This window comes from Eumetopias jubatus, unplaced genomic scaffold (genome assembly GCF_037043125.1).
Source record: "Eumetopias jubatus isolate StellerSeaLion01/CBP00866 unplaced genomic scaffold, mEumJub1_p1.0 scaffold_15, whole genome shotgun sequence".
NCBI lineage: Eukaryota > Metazoa > Chordata > Mammalia > Carnivora > Otariidae > Eumetopias > Eumetopias jubatus.
Genome location: NW_028274821.1, coordinates 2,326,663 through 2,338,831, shown reverse-complemented (window position 1 = coordinate 2,338,831; position 12,169 = coordinate 2,326,663). Strand labels below are relative to the sequence as shown.

The following is a 12,169-nucleotide window of genomic DNA, read 5'->3' as shown; positions in this document are numbered from 1 at the left end:
GCAGGACCTGGTGGGTCCTTGTGAAATCTACTAAATGTAACTCAGTACACGCACAGTATTATCATTCAAGATAGTACCTCAATTTTCTTTTTAAATGTAACTACGTCATACACAAAGATTTAAGAGAGAAAAAGTGCCTTCTTTACTCTGGTACCCATAGAATTTAGGATTTATAACCTACTGGTCACTTAAAATACATGGCTTTTTAATTATCTTCCAACATGTATATGTGTTCCCTAAATTACAAGCTTTTCATTTATTTGAAAATGTTATAAAGCAGTGAGCGAGCACCTGTCAGCATGCTAGCCAGGCCCTCAAGCATGACCGAAGGCCTCTGTCCACAAGGAGCTCCTTGTCCAGCAGCAGATCGGAGACAAGAACCTGCAAGCCAAGAGCGTGTAGCCCTTCCAAGGAGAGAAGCAAGAGAGGTTCACCACACACCTGCCACCCTCGCCTCAACGGACACTTCCTGGCTAAACGGACACTTCCTGCCGTCAGTCTAGCCCCTTTGAGCTGGAGGGGAAATCAGGGCCCAGAGGCTTTAAGAGGTGGAAGGACAGGCCTAGGCAGCCGTAGGCCAGGCCAAGGACAAGGGACACGGCTGCAGGTCTGTACTCAACATGCAGCGAGGCAAGACCTCCTGAACCCGGGGGAGAGGGCGTCACGCTGCATCTCAGACCCCACGTCACGTACGGCCACAACCTGCTATCTAAAAGCAAGTTTCAGAGGTGCTTACTTGTGGGAAGTCCTTTTCTTCATCATGCTTGCAGACACACCAGCATGGCCTAAAAGAGAAGTGAATATAAGTCAATAAAAACTGGATAGAAAATACTTCAGAACTTGGAAAAATTAACTTCTGAAAAACTGCTAAATAAAGCATGAATGAAAATAAACCATAAACAGCCAACATGTAGAAAGCCCACTGCTTATCTAATTTTTAAAAAGGAGATAAAAGGAGTTCGGGAAGATAAAATGACAGGGCCAACAGCTCATCTCCCCAGATGAGTCATGAAAAACTGCCCAAAATCACATGGACAGAAACCAGAGAAGTGAGCGACAATCTGGCCGTGAAGTACGACGTTACAGCAGCTGCGGCCTGCCCCCCGCAATCAGAGCACCACAGGCGTGAGACACCTGGGTCCAGGCATCGGGATGACGGGTGGGGCAGGACCACGGCGGCCCCGCCGGGACGCAGACTGTGCTCCGAGGGCAACATGTGGACGCCGGGAGGAGAAGGGAAACCAGAAGAACCCGGTGGGTGCGCCAGGCTGAGAGCCAGGCCAGGGCTGGCAGGAGAGGGGGCCGGGGGCCTCCAAACATCTGGGGGTGGAAAGGCATGAATGGTGTTCAAAGTCCAGTGAGCCACCTCTTTGAACCCGTGAGGTAAAAACCACAAAGAGGTGGCCCCTCAGCAGGAAGGCTGAAGGAGCCCCAGGAATCAAAGCTGCCACAGCCCATCCTGGCATCTGAAGACCAGAACAAACCCAGAAGGCAGCAACGGGGTCCCAACGTGCCACATTCCCAACGCGCAGCGGCAGACTGGACCCCACACCCCCGTGGGCTTTAACAAAACAACGTAAGTAACAGGCAAAGATGTTAAAAGTGCTGTAATAAATACGCTCAAATAGTTAAAGGAAGACACAAAGAATACTTAAAGCAAAACAAAAAAAAAAAAAAATGTGAAGAAAGGACAGGAATGAAACTGGTGAAAAACACAGGATCTGAAATGAAGAGCGGGATGTGGTGAACCGCGGCCCAGACCCCACAGACACAAGACCAGCGACGCTGACCCCAGTGGCGGGGAACAGCGGGGATGGGAATGGCCTTGGTGGCCTGACGCACTGTAAACCGCACCCACGACAGAGAGGACGGCGTGGGAAAGAAGAAACAACTCTGGAAGGAGCAATGGCAGGTAAGTGCGCAAGCACGTGGCCAGTGAGCTCACCGACGCCAAAGACGACCACCCCGGGGCACGTCCTAATCACGTTTCTGAAAACCAGCAACCAATAAAATACTTTTAAAACAGCTGGACAATGAAAGACGCATCAAATGGAGGGAAACAAAGGCAATACTGACTCCAGATTCATTGTCAGAAACCACGGAGCCAGGACGGAAGACGGTGGGTGAACCCGTGCACTCAGCACACGTTCAGCCCAAGCAGCTTCCAGCCCAACGACACGGAGAATCCCAGCAAACATGAATACGCCACACGCACCAATTCAGAGACAAGACAGAGGGATGGTACAGTAGCTAACACCACACAAGTTAACTTCAGGGCAAAGTTATCGAGGATCAAGACAGTATTTCAAAACGGTAAGAGCCAATGACCCAAGAAGTCCCCACATTTAACCCCAGGCTGACCGTGTGGACCTGGTCCCAGAACACTGAAGGACGCAGAGCAAACCGGGGACGGCACCGGCAGGAAGAATCACCCACAATCCCGACGTGAACTCCTCTCTCAGGAACTGACATAACACGCAGGTAGAACATCGGTACAGACACGGAAGACCCAAACTCCACAAACTGCCAACCCGCGCTTTTTCCCAGGTTCACATGAGACGTTCACCCAGACACACCATCTGCTCCTCAGAACACAAACCCTCCATCCACTTACAACAACCTGAAGCCACATCAGAATTAAACCAGAAATAAATAGTATCTAGAAATACCTGTGTTTCTGAAAATTAAACAACAATCTTCTAAAAGTCCACAGTCCAAAGACAAAATCACAATGAAACGTGATCTTGAAGAAAAAATGGAAACAATCCGTGGAATGCAACAAACACAAGTACTTATTACAATGATCAAAATTCACATTGAGCAGCAAAAACAGACAAAGAACCTCCAACCACAAACTCGGTATCGTGGTTCCCCAGGCTGGAGGCTTGCGGGTTATCCAAATTTCTCTCTCCTTGGCCTTACGTGAAAGTATGCGATTTAAACACACACTTCCTTACTAGTGTTACACTCACGATGGTAAAGTTAATAGGGAGAGAGCTGGACGATCCCTCACTGTCCCCAGGTGACAGCGCAGGGCCATCCTCGCTCTACCCAGCCCGGGTGCCCACACACAAACATGCAGGTGACTCAGGGACGATGGGAGAACACAGCCTGGAAGGAGAGCGGAGCATCCTGAGGCACCACGGAACATGGCGAGGCCTGGGCTGGAAGGATGAGGAAGGACGTGTACACAGACATGAAGGACTTGCTCAGGGTCTGCTGGGCCTGCTCCAGGCGTCAGCACGCCCTCCCCTCCCACGCGGAGGACACCAGGGCAGGGCAGCTGACTCAGCATCTGGGCTGCCCCATCCCTGCACGCCAGGCAAAGCTCAGGCCCGCAAGTCACCACATGTCCCCATGAAGTTCACTTCCCCAGCTGCAGGAGGACCCTGGCGGAAACCATGTTCTACTGACCACTCAAGAAACAACCCCTCTGTGGCAGGAGTGCCGTCAGACGAGCAGCAAACTGGCTATGAAATGATCCCAGAGCCCCACGGGGATGAAGTGCAAGAACGGGTGTCCGCAAGGAAACCGAGGGAACAGGGAGCAAGAGGCTGCAAAGAGGGAGAAAGCCAAGGGCTCCTGAAAGCCGAACACCACGAAGAGAGAACGCGCCATTTCTGGTGCCACACGCTAACAAGCAAAAAGCTGAACTCGATGAAGAATCAACAACTCTCCTTCGATCGGTCAGAGACGTGAAGTCACCGGGCAAACGGCCGCTCCCCAACCCGGAGACTGACCTGCAGATGCGGACGAGCACAGCTCAGTGGGCAGAAGTGTCCGCAGGAAGTAGGGCAGGAAAGCCTGAACAGCAACTGCCCAGCGGCTGAGGCCTCAGTGTGGAGAAGGCCAGGACAAAGCCTCCAGCCACCAGTCGTGCTGAGGGGACGCAGGGCAGCCATGCTTTGGCAGGTTTCACCTCCAGGAGCGCTGCCAGGTTCTCAGGGAAGATCAGACAAAAATCCCCTCCTGCTTCCAGTAGAGGGAGGGGAAAAGTACCCTTTTAGAAATACAACAAAGTGTTCAGTTCTCAACAAGGCCTACCCTCAAGAGCTTAACCTCTGGGGTCTGTCTCAGCCCAGCTGGACTGAGGGAAGAGGAATTCAAAGTGCAGGTGCCTGCCGTCCAGTCCCACAGAGGGAGGAGGTCAGCCTGTGGCCCAGACTCAGGAGAGCGCAAGACCGCATCTCAGCCCTACAGGACGTGCACTGCCCCCACACAGCATCGTCACTTCATGGACGGCTCACAGAGCTCCTTCTACCTGGCACATCATGTCGTAGGCAAAAAATTACACAGCACATTAAAAGGCAAACAACATGGTCTGATGAGACAGCAAGTATCCGAACTAGGCTTAGATATATCTGACAGGAGCGGTGGAGTTGTCAGACCAATAAGCTAGGAGCTCTAGTGAAAAAAAGTAGACAACATGTGAGAAAAGAGGAGTAATGTAAACAGAGAGGTGGAAATTATCAGAAAAAATTAAAAAGACACAGCAGAGATCAAAACACCATAAAGGAAATGAAGAATGTGTCTGGGGGACCCATCATGGAGAAAAAGGAATCATGGAAAGTGCTTGATTAAAACCACAAAAAAGCAGGGAAAAGTGGAAGAGAAAAAAGGAAGAAAGCACAGGGCAAGGAACAGGGAACAGTAAGAAACCGGCCGACATTAATCCAGCAGTCCCCAGAGGCTGCTGAGGAAGAATCTCTGAGCTTCAGGACATGCCAACAGAAACCTCCAAACCTGAAAAGCAAAGAGAAAAAAGACAAAGACGGGAAAAAATCAGAGTATCGAAGGACCATGGGACAACTACAAAGAAGTAACATGTACAACGGGAATGCCAGGAAGCAAAGAAGGAGACAAACAGAACAAGTATCTGAAGCAATAATGACTGACAATTTCCCCAAACGGAAGTTAGACACTAAACCAGAGATCCAGGAAGTTCAGAGAATGCCAAGCAGGATAAACGCCCCCAAACCACATATAAGGACAAAGAAAAACTCCTGACAGAGCCAGAGGAAAAACACCTATGTATAGAGGAACAGAGCAAAAATTACATCCAACGTCTCCTCAGAAAGCATGCACGCGGAGAGCAGACTGAGATACCTGAAGTGTTGAGAGAAAATTAAAAACCTAGAATTTTGTATTCTGCTGCTATCCTTCAAGAGAGAAGGAGAAGACCTGCTCAAACAAGCAAAAGGTGAGAGAATTTGTTACCAGGAGACCTGCACTATAATAAATGTGAAAAGAAGTTCAGAGAGAAGAAAAATGACATAGCTGAGACGCTCAAATTTACAGAAAGATCATTAGAGATGGAATGAATGAAGATAAAACAAAAACTTCTTTTTATTATTCTTAATAGAACTGGTAACACTTTTCAGAGTATTAGCAACAACATATTAGATTATAGCTTACTTGTAAGTGAACTGGATTAGTTCTAAATGTGTCCTGCAAACTCTAGGGTAATCTCTTAAAAAAGTAAAAGAACAAGGGCAATGAATAGAAAATAGTAACAAATACAGCAGATATTAATCCAATAATCACTTTAATATCAATGGTCTAAGTATACCAATTAAAATACCAAGACTGTCACAGTGGAACAAAAAAACAAGACCATACTGTACACTGTCCACAAGAAATCCACTTTAAAAATACATTTAGAACTACAAGTAGAGGGAAGGAAAAAGATATACCATGCTGTAACACTGATCAAAAGAAGCGAGAGTAGCTATATTAATTTCAGAGAGATCCCAGAGCAAGGAAAGTCACCAGGGAAAAAGAAATATATTATGATAAAGCAATCAATCCTAAGAAGACATAACAATCCTTAATGCGTGTATCTAACAAAAGAACATCAAACTAAGGAAGGCAAATCTGTTAGAACTACAAAGAGAAACTGATGAATCCACTATCTCCGTTGGATACTTCAATAACCCTCTATCAGAAATGGACAGATCCAGCAGGCAGAAAAATCAGTGAGGACAGTGAAACCCAACACCACCACTAATCAAATGGATGTAACTGACATCAACAGACCACTTTATCCAACAACAGCAAACCACACATTCTTTTCAAGCTCCCATGAAGCATTCACCAAGACAACATTCTGGACCATAAAACACACCTTAATACATTTAAAAGAACAGAAGTCCTGCAACTGCTCTCAAACCACAATAAAATCAAACTAATTTCAGTAACAGAAAAATAGCTGAAAATCCCCAAATAGTCGGGAGATTAAACCACACACTTCTAAACACACAGTTCAAAGAAGAAACTGCAAGAAAAATTAAACTATGTTTTGAACTAGATAAAAATGAAAATACAATTTAAAAATTTGTGGGATGCAGGGAAAGCAGTGCACAGAAAGAAATTTATAGCACTGGATGCATGTACTAGAAAAGAGGAAAGATCTAAAATAAAAAAATCTAAGCTTCCATCTTAGGAAACTAAAAGACGAAACCATATTAAATGCAAAGTAAGCAAAAGATGTTATAAAGGCTGGGGATCCTGGGTGGCTCGGTAGGTTAAGCGTTTGCATCTGGCTCAGGTCATGACCCCAGGGTCCTGGAATCCAGCCCTGTACTCCGTGGGGAGCCTGCTTCTCCCTCTCCCTCTGCCCACTGCTCCCCCTACTTGAGCTCTGTCAAATGTTAAAAAAAAAAAAAAGCTGTTATAAAAATAACAGAAATCAGTGATATTTTAAACAAGAAATCAATAGCCAACAATCAATGAAATCAAAAGCTCATTCTTTGAAAAGATCAAAACTGATAAATCTCTAGCCAGGATAACTAACAAGAAAGAGACAAGACACAAATCACTAACAAGAAATCAAAGAGGAGATATCACTACAGACCACATATACAAGATGGATATGAGCGAAACTGATGGAAGAAATCAAAGAACAACTATGTAAATGTAGAGACATTCCACGCTCACAAACAGACTCAATATTGCCAAGATGTCAGCTCTTCCCAGGAGCGCCTGGGTGGCTCAGTAGGTTAAGCATCTGCCTTCAGCTCAGGTCACGATCCGAGAGTCCCAGGATCAAACCCCGCATGGGGCTCCCTGCTCAGGAGAGGGCCTGCTTCTCCCTCTGCCTCTGACCCTCCTCCCCTTGTTCTCTCTCTCGCTCTCGCTCTCACTCATTCTCTCTCAAATAAATACATAAAATCTTAAAAAAAAAAAAAAAGATGTCAGTTCTTCTCAAGTTGATCTACAGATTCAGTGCAATCCCAATCCAAATCATAGCAAATTATTTTGTGGATATCAACGAACCGGTTCTAAAGTTTATAGGGAGAAGCAAAAGATTCACAACAGCCAACACAATACTGAAGGAGGAGAACAAAGCTGGAGAACTGACACTACCTGACTTTAAGACATACTACAAAGCCACACTCATCAAGACCCCACGGTACTGGCTAAAGAATGGACAAACAGATCAAATGGAAAACCCTAAAAAGATCAACATATAGTCAGCTGATCTTTGACAAAGGAGCAAAGGCAATACAATGGAGAAAAAATAGTCTTTTTAAATAAGTGGTGCTGGAATAACTAGACATTCACCTGCAAAAAAATGAATTGAGACACAGACCTTACATCCTTCACAAAAAGTAACTCAAAATGGATCACAGACCTAAATGCAGAGTGCAAAACTGTAAAACTCTGAAAAGTTAACATAGGGAAAAAATCCAAATGACCTTGGTTATACTGAGGACTTTTTAAAATAATACAATGGCACAATCTATGAAAGAAGTGAACTGATAAGCTAGATTTCATTAAAATTAAAAACTTCTGCTCTGTGAAAGACACTATCAAGAAAATGAGAATTTGGCATATGTGCTTGACTGAGGAGCCAATGGGACGAAGCTACCATCTTCGGGATTATGACTGAACACCTCTAAGTCAGAATCCTGCCCAAGCAGAACAATACGGCAGCACCAAGGAGCCTCGGTTGGCCTGAGATAAGCACTCCCCCACTGTCCCCACCAGCGGGCCACCAAGCTTAGGGACCAGGGTCTGGTGCAGAGAGCACCTCATGCTGGGAAATAGGGCGTGGCTGAAAAGGGGGCCACCCCCTCACCACTCATGCAATGCACATTTGTGGGGAACCTGGTACTAAACCATTCATAGACAACCTGCTTCTGGTTTTGTACGTAGGAGAGCAGCTCCCTCACTGCGATCTATTGAAAGTCAGCCCTCGACACAAGGGTTTGTAATTCAAAAACAAATACATAAATTTTTTAATAAAGGGAAGACAACCAGAAGAAGAAAATACCTGGAAAACATATCTGATGAAGGACTGTTATCCAAAATATATAAAGAATTCTTAAAATTCAACAAGAAAACCACCTCATTAAACATGGGCCAAAGAGCTTAACACCAAAGAACAGATAGAGATGGCAAAAAACATGTATGAAAAAATGTTCTACACATCATGTCATCAGGGAAATGCAAACTAAAAACAATGAGATACCACTACATATCTAATAGAATAGCCAAAATCCAGAACACTAAGCACGGGAGAGGATATACAGCAACAGGAACTCTCATTCATGGCTGAAGGGAACGCAGACTGGTGCAGCTGCGATGGAAGACAGTTTGGTGGTTTCTTACAAACCATACTCTTACCATATGATCTAGCAATTATGGTCCTTGGTATTTACCCAAAGAAGTTGGAACCAGTCCACACAAAAGCCTGCCCATGGATGTGTATAGCAGCTTTATCTATAACTCCCTAAGCTTGGAAGCAATCAAGATGTCCTTTAGTGGGTGAGTGGATAAACTATGGTACATCCACAAATAGAATATTATTCAGTACTGAAAAGGAACGAGCTATCAAGTCATGTAAAGACATGGAAGAACCTTAAGTGCACACTGCTAAGTGAAAGAAGCCAATCTGAAAAGGCTACATAGAATTCCAACTCTATGCCATTCCAAGAAAGGCAGAACTATGGATACAGTAAAAGGTCAGTGGCTGCTAGGGGTTAGGGGGAGAGAGGAATGAATACCTGAAGACTAGGGGATTTTTAGGAAGTAAAACTACCCTGAATAACAGCAGAATGGTGGATTTGAGTGATTACACATTTGTCAAAACCCACAGAACGTACAACACCAAGAGTGAACCTTAAGACATCTTAACAATGGACTCTGGGTAATCACAACGTGTCCAATGTAGGTGCATCAACTGTAACAAATGTACTATCTGGTGGGGGCTGTTGCTAGTATATGGGAGGCTGAGGGGGAGGGCACCAGGGGTATATGAGAAGCGTACATTCTGCTCACTTTTGCTGTGACTTAAAACCGCTTTAAGAAAAATAAAGTTCTGGGGCGCCTGGGTGGCTCAGTTGATTAAGCATCTGCCTTCAGCTCAGGTCTGATCTGAGGGTCCTGGAATCAAGCTCCACACATCAGGCTCCACATCGGACTAAGCGGGGAGTCTGCTTCTCCCTCTTACTCTGCTTCTCCCCCCGTTTGTGCTCTCTCTCTCTCAAATGAATAAAGAAAAAAAAATCTTTAAGAAAAATAAAGTCCTTTTTTAAAGTCCTTTTTAAAAAAAATAAAGTACTAGACATATTCTTTCACCAACACTGAGCTAGACAACCAGAAAGCAAATACCTGCAAAGTAGAGGTAAAATGACTTTGAACCCAGACTTCCATAACCAGCTAAACTGCCAATTGAGGGTATAGACATTTACCTTCACATATGGGCTCAAAAATTACATCTCCCACAAATATATGGAAGTTACTGGAGGATATTCTTCAGAAAACAAGAGAGAAAAGATTCATAAACACACAGGATCCAAGAAACCACAGACATAAGCTAGGAGCAGAAGTCCAGCATGACTTCTGTGACAGAGGCTGAGGCCCATGTGGATGCAAACAGGCCAGGGACGTAAGGCAAGTCGTCTCACAGAAGCTGGTACCACACAGTGGCAAGTGTAAGAAATAACTCCTATCACAGACAAAGTAACTCTGACTTTAAAAGAGCTCTGGGGCGCCTGGGTGGCTCAGTCGTTAAGCGTCTGCCTTCGGCTCAGGTCATGATCCCAGGGTCCTGGGATCGAGCCCCGCTTCGGGCTCCCTGCTCCGCGGGAAGCCTGCTTCTCCCTCTCCCACTCCCCCTGCTTGTGTTCCCTCTCTTGGTGTGACTCTCTCTGTCAAATAAATAAAATATTTAAAAAAAAAAAAAAAAGAGCTTCCAGAAGTAGAAGAAAATCAGGGGAGAAAAGAACAGAAAAAGGAAGGCCAAGGAGGTCTTACAGGATGCAATATTCACCTCACATGTGGAACCACACTGAGACTCCTTCCCTGCCCATCTGACGACATACTGCAGCAGCCACACTAACATACTGCCTGCTGGTGAGAGGGCAAGACGGCACAAAGCCCACGAATACCTCACAGAATTAAATATGCATTTAAGATGTGATTCAGGTCTCCCTCTAGAAATCCATCCCAACGCAACACACCGGCAGGACAAAAGCACAAGCCTAGTCACTGCAGTCGTGTCTAATACAGAAGAGCAGAAACAACCTGAATGTCGAAGTAACTGACCTCGGAGCAAATGAGTATGAATACCACTCAGCTGTAAAGAGCGGGAAGGAGGCACTCCACATCCTGAGGAGAGGTCACCAACAAACACTGTTCAGTGGAAAAGCAGCAGAGGAGCAGGTAGGTGTGTATATATTCACTGCACCCGGATGTCAGTTTGTCATTGAAAGTGGGTGGCATCACTCATCTGAGGATCAAAGATTTTCCAGTAGAAAACAGAACAAGATCCTTTACTAGGTACTACATCTCTTCGTTGATTGAAATGTGAAAATAGAGCCATAATTTATAAAATAAACTGTTCTATGACTCACAAAAGTTAAACTTTTGTTTATTTAAACTAAACCGAAATGGCTAAGAAAAACTAATTTCCCTCAAACTGTTTTAACAGAAGCTCAGAGACGCATGTTCCAAAGCACTCATGCTTCCTTTTACTCTACCTCGCTTTACTGCGCTTTGCAGATATCACGCTTTTTACAAACTGAAGCACCAAGCAAGTCTATCAGCCTCATTTTTCCAACAGCATTTGCTCACTTCGTGTCTCTGTGTCACATTTTGGTAATTCTCACAATAGTCCAAATGTTTTCACTATTACAATATTTATTACAGTGTTCTGTGACCAGTGCTTGCGACTCACTGAAAGCTCAGATGATGGTGAACATGTTTTAAGAATAAACTGTTTTTTTTAATTAAGGTATGTACATTGTTTTTTAGACATAATGCTACTGGGGGGACTGGCTGGCTCAGTTGGTAGATCATTTAACTCAATCTCAGGGCTGTGAGTTCAAGCCCCACGTCGGGCATGGAGCTTACTTAAAAAAAAAAAAAAAAAAAGCAGGAGGGGGACTCCTGGGTGGCTGAGTCAGTCGAGCATCTGAGTCAGTTTCAGCTCAGGTCATGATCTCACGGTGGTGGGATCAAGCCCGGTGTCAGGCTCCACGCTCAGTGGGGAGTCTGCTTGAGATTCTCCCTCTCTCTCTGCCTGTCCCCCTTCCCCCACTCATGCACTCTCTCTCTAAAATGGATAAATTAATCTTTAAAAAAACAGACATAAACTACTGCACACAGTAGAAAGACTGCAACAGAGTGTAAACATAACTCTTATACACACAGGGAAACCAAGAAATTCATCGGACTCATTTCACTGCAGCATTTGCATTATTGTGGTGGTCTAGAACCAAACCTACAACAGCTCCCAGACATGCCTTTTACCAGCTGCTAATTTCAGTGGGCTCAGATTTTCCAAAGATAAAGACCCTGTCTGTTCCAGCACCTCGTTTAGATTAGGAATCCTCACCAATCTCGTGCACACACTCGGTGCCTCCAACCCTACCAACTCACTCACTCTTCCCTGTGAACAGCTCTGCCTCCTGTGAAATCTCCCTGGGAGGCCATCAAGAGCACTCTGTCCCTGCCACTGAGCAAATCTGACAAAAGCCCAGTTTTGTGTGACCAGAAGTGGCCTCTGGTGGGGAGGCTTCAACAGACATAAAACTACAGGACTGTAAGGAGAAATCGCGAATTCTGAGGGTTAATATTCTCCTCCTACAGGTAGGGAATCTGAAAATCCACCTTTAGAGAAAACACCCAAAAATACTGACCCTTGGAGGCCTCAATCATTTAA

General features: G+C 45.1%; 1 protein-coding gene across 9 annotated transcripts in view; it reads right to left on the bottom strand.

Moving 5' to 3' along the window:
- The window catches only part of SPIN1 (spindlin 1), a 77,629-nt gene that overhangs the window by 22,197 nt on the left and 43,263 nt on the right, over positions 1-12,169 (bottom strand). For all 9 annotated transcript variants that reach the window (XM_088019112.1, XM_088019109.1, XM_088019106.1 and 6 more), the window contains one exon: positions 737-785. In XM_088019112.1, coding sequence (XP_087875238.1) covers positions 737-785 — 49 coding nt within the window. The remainder of the gene's footprint in view (positions 1-736; positions 786-12,169) is intronic.